The sequence below is a fragment of the Nyctereutes procyonoides genome, unplaced genomic scaffold, assembly GCF_905146905.1.
Source record: "Nyctereutes procyonoides isolate TBG_1078 unplaced genomic scaffold, NYPRO_anot_genome, whole genome shotgun sequence".
NCBI lineage: Eukaryota > Metazoa > Chordata > Mammalia > Carnivora > Canidae > Nyctereutes > Nyctereutes procyonoides.
In genome coordinates, this window is record NW_026575044.1 from 44,897,637 (window position 1) to 44,912,277 (window position 14,641).

General features: G+C 39.6%; 1 protein-coding gene across 18 annotated transcripts in view; it reads right to left on the reverse strand.

The window, feature by feature from the left end:
- EPB41L3 (erythrocyte membrane protein band 4.1 like 3) overlaps positions 1-14,641 on the reverse strand; it is a 141,477-nt gene that overhangs the window by 80,017 nt on the left and 46,819 nt on the right. For all 18 annotated transcript variants that reach the window (XM_055324026.1, XM_055324021.1, XM_055324016.1 and 15 more), the window contains exons 2-3: positions 5,871-6,070; positions 1,205-1,402 (exon numbers count right to left, since the gene is read on the reverse strand). In XM_055324026.1, coding sequence (XP_055180001.1) covers positions 1,205-1,402; positions 5,871-6,059 — 387 coding nt within the window. In that variant the 5' untranslated portion in view covers positions 6,060-6,070. The remainder of the gene's footprint in view (positions 1-1,204; positions 1,403-5,870; positions 6,071-14,641) is intronic.

A 14,641-nucleotide genomic window follows, 5' to 3' on the forward strand; every position in this document is an offset into this window, starting at 1 on the left:
AAATCTTATGATCCAAGAAAAGGATTGAGTGCAGGACTGCATTATGCAGAATATAATAGGAATGAGGTGGGGTTACAGACAGAGAAAGCAGAGATGAATGAATGAGGAATGTGGGTATCAGGTGGGCTCGGTGCTGGCAGTGTCTTCGGAGGACTAGAAACGCATAGACATACACTGCTGGTAGTGCCCAGGAGAGACATGCAGCACACAGAGCAGAAGAGGTGCACTGTGTAAACATGTAGTGAGAGGGGATGGTGGACAGGGATGTGTGCCGTCCCTGTATGACCAAAGGCAGGGGGCTGAGGCGGGAGGAACAATCTCTTGGAGTGAAAATGTTCAATGTGAAACCGAATCACCTTGCGGAAAGAGCAAGTTGCTCCCTCCTAGCTGCAGGGAAAAGGTGCTGTGGCCAATGCACACGCAGACCTGCTCCTATGGTTTCAGTTCACGCTTGTGCGTGTGCTCTGTGAACACATGAAAATCCACTCATCTCCACTGCTATGGACAGGCTGTGTTGTTCTCATCTGAGAACTTAGCCTTGCCTGAGCCTCTCTGACAAAAGTCATTCAACTGCTCCTTCTCTGAGAGGGATTTTAGTTTTCTTTACAGAAAGAACAAAGAATAGTATACCCCTTTATACTCAAGCTGCAATGCCCACCATGATGTACATTTAAAAAATTACTCTGAGAGGAGCACACAGTTCAAATTATCCTAGTCAATACCATGTACTGAAATTAACAACTTTATCAAGTTTATACCAATTAAAAGTTGCAATTACTCAAATACAAAAAAATATCATCAAATAATTGAAAATAGAAAAAGTAAAATTATTCAAATAGAAAAACTAATCAAATAGAAAAAGCAAATTCATCTAAATGATAGCTCATAAGATATTAAAGAAAACTTGATTTTTAAGGCTGCCATTTTTTTTCCTACCATGGAAAAGTGTTTTGGAGATTTTGTTTTTAATGAAGGTCACATTTTTCTTTTGATTATAACATTTTGGAGACATTTTAAGTATTTTCAGTAATTTGATCCTGCTAGAGACTTTGGAAAAGAATTTTGTATTTAGAAGCTGGGTCTGAATAACTTTCCAGAGTTCTGAAAACAAGAAAGTGTCTTGTATGTTTTAAACCAACATTCTCCAATTCTCTGTATCTGGGACAAAAAAAAAAAAAAAAAAAGTTTTAAAATATGCACTCACCTCCACATCACAGGTATATTCTGATCCATCCAGAAGTATCACTTTGCACTGCATGCTTTTAGGCTTTTTGACAATCTTTAATGGAGATCGAGATAGTTTGCTGCTAGATGATTTCTGAGAAAGTTTATCGTCTTCCAATTGCTGATATTCGAGCTGTTTTGCAGCCCCAGCAGCGAACTCCAGTTCCTTGTCAGTGACCTGTGAAGAGCAGACAATGAACAGTTTTCACTGCAAGACAGGAAATAAATATTGCATTGCTCAGGCAAGAGCAGAGCCCTTTAGACATAGGTTTTCCTATTTCCCAGAGCAGGAGAGATGTCTGGATCAAGAGATCGTGAATGGACATGTATACATATATGGATATTTACAATGCGAATGGTTTCACTTAAATAACTTTTGCCACTTAAATGTACTAACAGGGCTTCATTTCAGTTTGACTCAGGATTTAATTTAGAAGCACAGAGTCAGCAAATGCCATCAAGACTTCGCTAAGCAAAGGAGGATACAAATGAACTCCTGATTTCTTAAAAAGGCATTGATGGTACAGGTCTTTAAGCCATTTAGATTTTATCTACTGTACTCTATTTTCTTCATTCATCAGCTCCTTCTATACTCCATGACCTCCAATGCGCCATATACATATAAAGTATCTTATAAACTTTAAGGCCTAGAGAGCTTCAAGTATTAATCTTCACAGTAATTTTACAACTGTTAAAATATTTAATTCAGCTCTAAATCAATTCAATAAAGCCAGCAGCACTGAAATTCATCACAAAGTAATCCCCTTTGGTCTGTTCTCCCCTCACACTGTAATGAGCCAGTGTAAGAGCAGATCAAATCTGTCCAAAAGCTTTAATATGCTTTCAAAGCACAACAGTGTAGTCCAGGCTAGGCTCAAAACTGCAGAGGACGTCCTATGGAACAGTTAGATTCTCCCTTGAATCAATAAATATCCTTGAAAATCTCTCTGTGCAATTATTTTCTTTACATCCTCCATCTTCATATATGTGTGTTTATAGACATTTATTTTATTGAAATACAGTTGATTCAATGTTACAACAGTTTCACATGGACAACGTGTGATAAACAACTCTATGCTTTATTGCTGTACTCGCCACACAATGTAGCTAGCATCTGTCCCGTACAATGCCCTTTTCTATTAAATGATCACCAAAAGTGTTAGTGTTAATTCAACTCATGGGCGAGACTATCATTTCCACTACTCCACAAATGCACACTGACAGACCGAAGATATACATGTTGCAGAAATTCAGTCTAGGCTCCTTGAGTGAGCATGAAATTGCTTATCTCATGAACATACTATCATCCCAAAAGCACATGAACTTGACAATAAAAGTTGATTGCAGTTTATCATTTCAACTTTTCTTTCTTATTAGTGGCTACAATTTTATGATACTCTAATCACAAGTTATCTTCTGGTATGATTTATTTTGGATTTTAGGTATGGATTTCTGTTTTTTTTTTTTTATTTTTTTTTTTATTTTTTTATTTTTTATGAGAGTCACAGAGAGAGAGAAAGAGGGGCAAAGACACAGGCAGAGGGAGAAGCAGGCTCCATGTACCGGGAGCCCGACGTGGGATTCGATCCCGGGTCTCCAGGATCGCGTCCTGGGCCAAAGGCAGGCGCCAAACCGCTGCGCCACCCAGGGATCCCTGGATTTCTGTTTTTGTAATGTCATTTTCTATCTGGTTTTCCACCCAGATTACACAGTCCTTTCTTCCACTACCTTGCACAGGAATTCAGGGCAAAGTTGTGAGAAGTTCTTCAGAATAAAAAGTCCAAATTGCTGAGCGAAGAGACCAAGAAAAAAATGGAAAAATCAACTTCAAAGGCCAGAATAGTTGAGAAGGCTAGAGGTAGCTAAAACAAGTAAATAAAAGAAAACCTGTTCTGGCAACTTGAATCAACTTTTTTTTTTTTTTTGACTGTTAGTCTTTCATATCAAAGTATTAAAATAGTACTGCAAAAAAGTCAAACATATAAAGATGGGCTGCCAAAAAAAGTCAAGCATTAATTTTGGCCTTAAGTTAGCCAAAGAAGTTTGGTAACCTTAGAGGTTTTTTTTTTTTTTAAGATTTCTTTATTTTACTGAGAGAGAGAGAGAGTGAGCAAACAAGCATGGGGAAAGGGGCAGAGGCAGAGAGACAGAATCTCAAGTAGGCTCCCCGTTGAACACAGAACCAGATGTGGGTCTCCATCTCATGATCCTGAGATCATGGTCTGGGCTGAAATATGTTGTGGGATGCTTAACTGACTTGAGCCACCCAGGTGCCCTGGTAACCTTGGGATTTTATATCATATATTTGCTAAGTGCTTTATAACTTAAATAACATTTTAGCACTTTTTAAAAATTTTATTTAGAGAGAGAGAGAGAGTGTGTGTGAGAGAGCGAGCATGAGAGGGGGGAAAGACAGAGGAAGAAGGAGAGAGAGAATCTCAAGCCCTGAGCCTATGGGGCTCAATCTTAGGACCTTATGATTATGACCTGAAGCCAAAACCACGAGTTGGATGCTTAACTGAGTGTGCCACCCAGGTACCCCAAGACTTTTGCACTTTTAATTCACATTTTTATCTCATCACAGGAAAAGTCAACAGAAGCTATGTTTTCATTTAAATCTTACTACCTGGAATCAACATTTTCTCTGTATTAGGGAAGATAAAATTTCATTTTTCCTCTAATAAAAATTATCTGTATACCCCCAGCTCCCTAAATAAGCTTTCTGGGCTACTTACAGGTCAACTCCAGACACCCCTGAAACCACCAGTGTTCAAAGGGAGGTGTTGTTTCCAAAATACTTAAAGCACAAACCCATCATTGAGCCTCTCATGTCCATTTTTTCAACAAGTTCAAAAGAGCAGACCAAGGACCTCAAATGAAATGTCCATTGTACTCACATATAACTCATTACAATTTAAAAATATCAGTATTATCCCTTTAGGCAAACCCTCTATTTCACTTAATCCTCATGATATACCTAGGAGGTAGGCATCTAGGTCTCCTTAGCCTCATTTACACACAGGAGAGAGAAAGGGGCACAGGGCACAATCTCCACAAATTTCCTCCAGGTGAGAAAACTAGTAACCTGGAATTCAAATCCGGCCAAGGCCGTATTTTAATCATTACTGGCGACCAAAATGTACTTGATTTCATCTCCAACATAACTGGGCCCCTAGTATGAATCAATGAAGCCAAGAGCAGAAGGACCTGATAAAACAACCTTTTCTGATCGTTTCATCTTGTAAACGAGGAAGCTGAGGCTCAGAGCCTGAACAAGTTCTCAGAGATCCCTAAAATAACTAGGGAAGAGGTGGGATTAACTAGTTCTCCTGACTCTGCAGCCAGTTACTTTTCTCTCAAAGGGCTTTAGTATCCTTTCTCTCATTTTGTTTCAGATATCTGACTTCCAGATGATAAAGTACATGTATCATGTCTCAGCACAGAAACTCTTTCTTCTGTACAATTATCTCCCACTTGCACATTTATTTCATTTTAGTTAAGAGGAAATAACTGGAAAAAAATCCAGTCTACTAATTTTACATTTCTGCAGGTTTAAAAACAATCAAAACACCACCATCCTCAGATCTCCAAAAAAAGAAACCATCAAGGAAAACCATGATGACAAGAACGGCTCCTTAGATTTTATTTAACAAGTTGGAAGGATAACCCCCAGCTCCCCATCACGAAACATTTTAGATCAGACACAGCATCCATTTACAGAGCATAAAAATAAATGTTATTTTTAATACTGCTTAAAAGCAGAATATAAATACCATGGGAAAAGAAATAATCAGGTTGTAAATATAGTTTAATGTTTTAATAATGTGTTGTGCCTTCCAAAGAATTTCCCTAACATGCTGATTTCCTGTCTCGTCTCTCAACCTCTTCTAAAATTCTAGCTTGACACATATACCTTTAACCAAGTAAAGGTCAATGGTTTGCAAGGACTCCCAGATTTGCTTCCTATGTGAGCTAGTACCCCAACACATGGTGATTTCAGGTTTGAAGTTTTAAAACTAATTTAAAACTAATTTAAAGATGGATTCATTTAAAGCCCAAGTATAAACCATGCTTTATAGTTTGTATGAAGAGTTTTAAAAGAAATATTTAAACTGTCACATTACATTACTTGTGACAACTTAAATATGTCTAGAGTTGAACATATACACAAATAAGAGAGGGAAAGAGATCACCTGAACATTCAGTAAAAGTTGCTGGCAACAGGAGGATCAGAGTGACTCTGGGGAAGAATCAAAATAGCTCTAACCCGGAGGCCTGAATAACAATCAGGAGCCTAATTAAAGTCAGTGATGTGGTGTCTAGCCCTCCTGTAAACCCAGATAAAACCAATAACCCACAGTCCAGATTTCAGTGTGGGTTTAAGTGCTTTAATCAAATGAAGGAGTTACCAAGCAAGGTTGTGGAATGTCATTCATTGAAAGTCTTAAAATTGCATAAATTTCCATCTGCCTGGGACCAGAAAGGGGAAACTCATGAACCCTCATAGTTCCCTCTAGCGCTGAGAGACCAAGGCTGACTCAGACCCTGGAAAAGATCAGTAAACATTCCTTCATTGGTTTTCTGGGTGATGCTAGCAGGTGCAGGGAGTAGGGAGTGGTGGTGGTGGCCAGGGTCCCAGGGCTCACCTCCTTCCTCACTGGGGTGCTGTGTGCCGCGGCCTCGAACTGTTCCAGGACCTGGTGATGCTCCTCCCCACTAGGCTCGGGCCCTGGCCCCTGTGGTGCCCCCACAGGCCCCTGCGCCCCGGCTGCCTCCTGGGGCTCGGCCTCCTGCTCCGGCTTGGATTCCGAGTCTGAGCCAGATTCGGTCGTCATGGTTGATTGTTCTGCAAACAGAAAATGGCAAGGTCCCATCACTTGGTGTAATTACCTTCCCTGGGCACAAAAACTAGGATGCTACTGTGAAAGGCTGCACAAGACCACAGTTTAAAAAAAGGGAAACAGGCATGCAATCAAAACACAATCCTAGGGCACCCATCCAATAGACAACTTACACTGACCACAAAGATGGTTCAAAGTTAACATTTAACTAGAAGTCAAAATTTATTTGTAAGGATCACAGGTTTTATTCCTATTAGATTTCGCCACAGATGGCCATAAAATGACATTAAAGTAACGTCATAATAATTACATAACTTAGACATTTAATTTCAGAAAAAATGAATCTGCTTCATCAGCTGGATCTATATTTTAATCTCTGGGAAGGATGATCTAATAATGGAAGTGGATATCCTTTCTCCTTCCCTATCTCTACAAAGGGCCCCTGCTCTGCCTTAAGAACACCTGGATCTATTCTTTCTTCCATGGGCAGGTGGTACCCTTCTTCTGGTTTCTCAGAACCCTGTGAGATCCTTTTGAATGAATAGTGACAACTAAGGTGGAGGCTTTGACCATGAGGTGGAACCTGTCCCCAAACGGACAAGCCATGGAGTGGGGGTGGGGGGCTGGAGGGAGGGCTGGGAGCCTTAGCTTTCCTTCCTTTACCAGTGAAAATTCACAGCTGCTTCCTGGCTTCCTCCTGTTTCCCCCTGGCAGTTCAAGGGACTCAGCTCATAAGGGACTCAAACAACAGATCTTAATAATCTTCTCTTACACCCAAAAAACACCTTCTAAAACATAACCACCATCTTGTAATGGTTTGCTTAAGTCAAGACACTTAGGTATTTTGTGCCTTAGTTTCTACATTTGTCAAACAAGGGAAGTGAACTTGACCATATCCAAAGAACTTATTTTCTGGGGACTACTTCCTCCCCTTACTAATGCTTAAAGCTGTTTTTTTTTGCTCGAAACAACAAGACAGGAGCTATGCCAGGAGCTACTGTGTCATTTCAAGTAATTTCTTTTCTCAAGTTAGGGTAAATATCTCAAAAACAAATATCCCAGACTGTCATATGATTTCCCCTCCTAATTCTAATTTTATGGTAAAAATATCAGGAACAAAGAACTAGTGTAATACTTTAAGCAAATGATACACCCATTAGTATAATACAAAGTTATGCAAAATACTACTCCACAGTAAAATCACCATTTAGTTCCTATCTTTACAATACATACCAGAATATGGTTGATAACTTGAAAGAAGGGGGAACATACAAATACCAATCCATGTTATAAACTAAATGCTACATCCACATTTTCTATTGAGGGTTACTATTTACAATCACCAGCTATTCTTTCTATTGAATAAAAGACATATCAACTTGGTATATGCTCAGTTGCCCAAAGCATATGTAAACATCAAGACCAAACATTGAACAAGACAGTGATCCAAACAAAACTAGCAAATTTTTTTTCCTCTTACATTTTAGATTTTTAAGCAAATCTTGAAAGTAAATACTATATTCCTGTCTGTATGCTTTTACTAGAAAGTGTTAGGTCCACAGAAAAGGCAGAGGAGAGGAGGAAAGGTGGCAGTATTGTGTAATTCAGAGCCTATAATCAAATTTGACTTTTTAGAAGGAAGAGGGTTAATTTTAATAGTCAATTCAACTTGCTGAACTCTCAGTTAAGTACCAAATACAAGTCAAGCACTGCCCGTGGTTTAGAAACAGAAATAAATATATTGTAATGCCCTTTCTCACCCCAAGGAGTGGAAGAAATGGGCTTTTCTCAGAATCCATTTTCTCCATCTTCCTTTTAGTAATTAAATTTTGTTTTAACTGATACTCCTCCACCCAGCTTGAGACCACAATGAGTTAAGGCCATGTGATGAGGTCTGGAGAGAATATGTATCCAGTGTTAAGGTCATCTTCATAAAGGCAAGGGCCTTCGCCCTAAGCCTCCTTTTCTCATTGGCTGGGAAAAAATGATTGACATGGTCACCACAGACTCAGTAATGGAGGCCCCAAATTCAGGAGGATGCCAGCGCCACCCTTTTCAACCTGGGCCCCTGGATGAACTCATGGAGCACAGCTCAGCTACTCTGGATTGTTCCATGAGGCAGAAATCCGTTTCTGTCTTCTTTGAACATCACTACTAGCTCGGGGCCAATCTAATACATATTCTTCAGACTAAAATTCTACCAAAATATAGTCATGCTCTAGCAGTTTTCATCTCAGTAAAACAAAGTAGCCCTCCCTGGATCTCACATCCTGCATCAGCTATGACCATATTTCTTCTCTTTCTACTCCTAACTTCCCCCCAAAAATCTGTTGACTTTTACTGTCTTCTACTTCCTCCCCTCTCCTCTCCCTGCAAGGACTCTCATATTGAGGGAGGACAATGCCATGGACTACCCACTCTTGTCTGTCCTCATCTCATGTCACCTCTTAGCAGCCCCAGCCCACGTGATAAGGCTTTCCTTGACAGCCCGTTGCCTTCCCCGGGGATTCCACCCTCCTGCTTCTCTGTTCTCTCTCAGGCTACACCTCATTCTCTTTCACAGGCTGCTTCTTATCCAACCTCTGTATGTGAGAATCTCCTGGAAAACTCGGTTCAGGATCTCTCCTCTTCTCACTTGACATTTTCTATCTAATGCTATACTTTCTCAGGGCTTTAAATACTTTCCAGAAGCCAACTGCTTAAATCTTTGGTCTGAACCTCTGTTCTGAGGTTTAAAACTGAACTGCCCACTTGACATTCCTCACTGGTAGCTCATAAGTATCTCTAGATATTTCTCTCCCAAGTCTGTTCCTCCCCACCCTCCTCTTCCTCATCCCAATAAATGACAATGCCAGAATTCCAGAAATGAGCCCTGACATTTACTTTTCCTTACTTTCTCTATTACAGGACAAAAAGTTTTGCAAAATATATTTTGTAAAATATATAATTTTACACATACATACTTCTATAAAAACATATATTTCCAAAACAGATCTCTAATTAGTCCCCTGCCATTATGCAAGCTATCATTTCTTTCCTGAACTCCCTAATAAACCTCCTCTTCTCTGTCTATTCCTGCCCACCTCTATTCTGATCTTCATAAATCTAGCCATAGCACTCATGTTAATAGCTTTCTGAAGTGCTTAAAGAAAAATCCAAGCTCTTGATTGCCAAGGCCATCAAGCACATGCCTAGGCCTCAACAACCTACCCATGCACAGGGGCACTGCTTACCCTTCTCTCCCACTACAATCAGGCCAGGTGATCTCCTTTTGGTTTGCAAAGCCCAGCAAGGTTTTCTGCCTCCAGGGTTTTTAGAGGCTGTTCTCTGTGAGAACATTTTTTCCTCTGCTCTTCAAGTGGCCAACTCCCCATTCCTCAAGTGTCAGCTTGAGAGGCAGTCCCTTTTTACATTCTATGTGTGGTACTAATACCAAAATAGTACCTAGACCATAGTAGGTATTTGAATAATTATTTGAAGAATAATAAAATCAACCCATTATCATATCTATGTGAATGTGGAATAACTCTTCCTTATAGTCTTTAACCATTGTAAAATCTCTCAAGTGAGCAAAAAGTAGGCATTTCTATGTTTAATGGAAAACAGAACTCAGTTACAACTTTCAGAGCTGAAATCTCCCTACAAGGTAATCGATGCTATTGGTCTGATCACATGCTAATGCTTTTACCAGTAGGCCAAAGTGTTTTCCAAAAACTCAGAAAATGTTTAAGTGGTTTAGAGAATCTATAAGAGTAACTAAAGAGTCACTAGATCATAAAATCAAAAAAGAAAATGCAAACGACTACTAGAAAAAGTACATTTTAAAAAGATGCTTAATTTTCTTCTCAGATAGGGCAGTTCTTACATATAAATCATATTTTTAAAATGCTGGATATCTTTAGTATTTATTTTCTATGAATATCATATTTAAGATTGTCTATTATGTGTGTTTCAAATAATAGCTCTAATGTAATAATTACTGTCAAAATGGTTAGAGAAGCAGAACCAGAATTGTATCTCAAAATTTAAACATTTTAGTTCTTTTCACTTTAATATCTATGTATAATTCTTTATAGACCTAATACATGAAAATAATTAGTAGCAAATAAGTTGTCATGTGTCATGTGTCATGTGAGCCTGGATAATGGACTTGATTTGTCTCCTGCTTCCTCTTCCATGAAACAAGGGGTTCAGCCTAGGAATTAGTGATGACTGAGTGATATGCATGTGGGGAAGGGAGTGAAAGATACTAAACTGCACATCTTTTGACAGTTTAAGCCAGAAGTCTGTCATCTCTTTCATCATTTTTTGTAAACATAAAGAGTTTTTACACAAATGTAGTTGTAATATTGTGTGGACACATCAATGCACTCTAAACTTTAAAAAGTTGTCCAATATGTGTTAAAATAGGAATCTTTCTAAACACATGACCTTAGCCTCTTTCTAAACATGAACTAAATAAAAGAGAAAAATTAATACAAGGACATCCTAATTTTGAGTTTCAGTGTTATTATTCTGGTCATGAAACCATTTTGCTACCTGCTTTTCTCTTTGATTTCATGACTTGTCCCTAAGGCAGAGTCAGCTCTACAAAAGCCGAATAAAATTGCAAAATAGAACCCAGCAACCACCTATCAACTATTTAAATAATAAAATAACCTACCATTATTTCTACCTACAGATATACCATATAATCTCTTACCTGTCATAGATCACATAAATCACAGAACCTCAAACCCTGAATAAACTCCTATGCACTTGTCAAATATTTAAGTATATTACATTCCCCAGCACATGCATAATATAATGAATGAAAATCATCGCTGTTTCTTGACTAATTGTAATAAAACTTTCATTGCTGCTGAGGGATAGTATAGTAATAAACCTTAAAAACGTAATGCTTTTAAACTCTAGAATCTCACTAGAATCAATAATTCCACATACCTAAAAGGGCATAAGTTCAGAGTGTGCCTATGAGAAAACAGCATCGACAGCCTATATTAGTAAATTCAGTTTCAAGACTCTTAAAGTCTTCCTCCCCCTACCCACATGCCAGTACAAGCAAGTGATAAATTGATTTTTAAATGGCAAACAATGAAAAGCATAAATATAGTACTTCTAACTTTAACTCATTATTTTCCTAATTTTACAGTGTGCATTTGCAGTCTTGTACCCAAATGCCAGAACATTTTCTTAAAATGGATCTGTAGGATATTTGCATTGCTTTGGTTTTTCTTTTTTCTTATGCTCACTCCTTCCTTTGCTGGATCACCCTTGCCACTTAAAGTTGCATATTTCCCCTTCCAGCTCACTAAAGACTACTATTTTCCAATGCCCCCTCTTCTGATATACTCACTTGGGACTAAACATAGCTATCGATGATTTCTGTTACTGGAAGTGAACATTGTCACTTGCAATTCCAAATAGAAAGCAACACAAAATGCTTTGACTTAAACTGTGCCTTTTCTTTTCAAACTAAATTTACAGTATCAGCCGTGGTCTGCTTAAGCTATAAATGAATGAATGAATGAATGAATGCATGCATGCCTTGGACTGCCAGAAACTCTGAATCATAAAAGTTGGGGTAAGGACTTTGAGTATTCCTGTGGGATGGCAGGAGGAATCCTCCATCTTTTCAAGAAACAGGAACTGTATTCATTATGCCTCTCCCAGGGATAGATTTAGTAAATGACTAGCAAAAGGAATGGCGATGAGCTCTCACAGAGGCCCTGTGCAGGTATAAATGAAGTCATAGTCCCAATTGCCAGACCGCTTTCACTTACAAAAATTGGTCATGCCTCCTTTTCAAGCTCTGATTTTCTATTCCATAGACGAAAAAAGTCACTTCATCCTCATCTTTTCCACTTTTAAAAGTAGCATTTTAAAATCTCTGTCTCCTAACTAAATGACTGCTTAATTAGCTTCTCTATTCAGATTTACTCCCCTCTCTTGCTGATATTAAAATTCAGTCATATTAAAAGACACCAACCTAGCAAGGACTTAGTGCAGGAAAATGCTCAATGTAAATCTCTATCATTTATGCATAAAACAGGATTCCTACTGAATAACCAAGCATTTTGTTTTAAACAAACAAACAAACAAAAACAACCCTTTATGCCATTTACCTGCCTTCAGGAATGTTAGGCTAAAATGGACAGATTTAAAAAAAGCAATTTTTTTCCACTTATATTTCAAGTATAAACTCATAGGAGAAAAGAGGCTAGTAAACCTATATATACATCAATACTTGTGACTGTGGAATAATATCCACCACCAATTGTGAGCAAACTACAAGATGGTAATATCCCGTGGTCCTTCTATCAGATTCTGACTATTTGCATTAGAAGAAGAAAAGCCTTACTATCATCCATCTTAAAAAACCAAAACCAAAATCACATCACAGGAAACAAGCAGCCTATTCTTGGGCTCACTCACATTCCACTCTTATGCCTTTCATCCCATCCTCCAGTAGAGGTATGGTCCTGCCTCTTCACTAGGGAAGGAATGGTCTCCTCATGTTGTCCCCACTCACTCTTGAGAGTGCCCCCCGTTATTCTAGAACACCTTACGAAGGTTACCAATGACTCTCTACGAGCCAATCAATCCCAGGTGACATCCTTTCTCATCTTTGAATTCTCTGCTTTGGTCACTCTTGATTTTCCTTCTATCTATTCCAGCTACTCTTTCTAATCTCCCTTTGCCTCTTCATGGCCTGTTTCTCATTCTTCTCTTTCAAAATTTGATAGCTCTCTAGGAGTCCATCACACTCTTCAAACTCTCTTTTCTTGGAGAGCTCCTCCACTTCATTTCAAATATAATGACAACTCCAAAATAGAAGTTCCTGGATTTGGAACCTCTCTGAGCTGCAGATCCATATATATAATTCAACTCCCCACCTCGCTTAACTGGATTACTCAGAGGCACTTGGACTGAACGCTTCTCCATCCATACCCTCGATGCCCCCATGCTCTGTCCCCCCTGCCCGCCAGTCTTCCCCACTTCTGTGGGAGGCTTGCATCTGTTCAGATCCTCATGCCAGGGACTGGAACAGCACCCCTCTCCTTACTCCCAAGTCAGTCTGTGTCATGCCAGTCTACTGCACCTCTTGAGTTGTGCGCAAAGAAGGAAGACAGCGGAGAGCTCTCCACTGAGGTTACCAATCAGACAAGGGCAGAGCAGTGTGAAAAATCAGGTACACTTACTTGTGAGGGAGCATGCAATCTGCTGTGGCTGAAATATAAGGGGCGTGTGGGGAGGGACAAGGGGTGAGGAGATGAGCCAAGCAGAGTCAGGTCCTACGAGGCTGTGTGATCAGGCTAAGGAGCCTCTGTGGCATTACAGAGACCACCACCCTAATGGCCACAAGGATGACTAACATCAGGAGGGGTCAGCTGGACTTCTTCATGGTCTCAGCTTAAAATTAGACTAATATGAAAAAGCAAGGAGGCCTTGATGGGGCAGCAGTGGACCAGTTACTCCTCAAAGCACAAAACAGTGGAATTCAGGCCCGGTCATTACCAAGTATCTTCGAAAAATTGACAATAGAGAGTTGAGATGCTAAGTGTTTCTAAATAGCAGCAGGGACGATGGATAGTTTTGTTTTTAAATAAGCTTTTTGGCCATACTGACTTCAACTCTTATAAGCCAATAAGAGTCATCCTGTTGGCTGCCTTTAGGCTTACAGAAGCAGAAAGCTGGAATTTCTATGAAGATGACATGACCATTCAAAAATTACTTTCACAATGACAACTGTAAACCTTCTGAGGATTACCAAGATCCATCATTATTGAGACAAAGATCTCATGTCAGCACTGGACATCTACAATTCAGAGACGGGAATTTCAAAAACAAGACCAAAAACAAAACAAAACAAAATGCTACAGTTCCCTGCTTCAAGGGGTGTACATTCTGACAGATGACTCAGAGAAGCAAAGCAACCACAGAGCCCTGGACGTGAGAAGCAAGGCCAGAGAAGAGGGCTTTCCACACGTCTGCAGGGGCGGAGAGAGCTTCCACGGGAAATAACCCTTCTCAGATGGAGAAATAATCACTAACCTTCTGTCTCAAGTGAAATGACTACTTTTAAGCTTTGAGTGCATGGGAAAAAAAATCACAGGCTACTTCAGGAAGATAAAAGGAAATGAGGGATAAGTCAAAGTACAGGAGAGGCACCCTGCTGGGGCAGAAGGGCACAGACCAGCATCAAGCAGGCCACACGCTCCGTGACCTCAATGGAATCTGTCTTCTCTTCTGTTCTAAAATTCTGAAGTTCTAGGATTCCTGAGGGCCAGAGATACTGTTGTATTAACAGCATGAAATCTACGGAAATTCTGTCCTTTAAGATAAAAGAAGACGGATACTGATCTGAAGGACTGGGCTCCAAGGGCATAATGCAATCAGGGCAGGCAGTCCTGAGTATGTTAGTGAGAAAGCTGGCCTCCCCACCACCCCACGTCTGCGGAAGGCTTCCTTAATCGAGCCAATTACACTTTAGCAGTACTTCACCCAGGTCATCCGAAAAAGCTTAAGGAAACACGCTTAGTTTACACAATCCATTGGAAAAACCTGGTTTTATT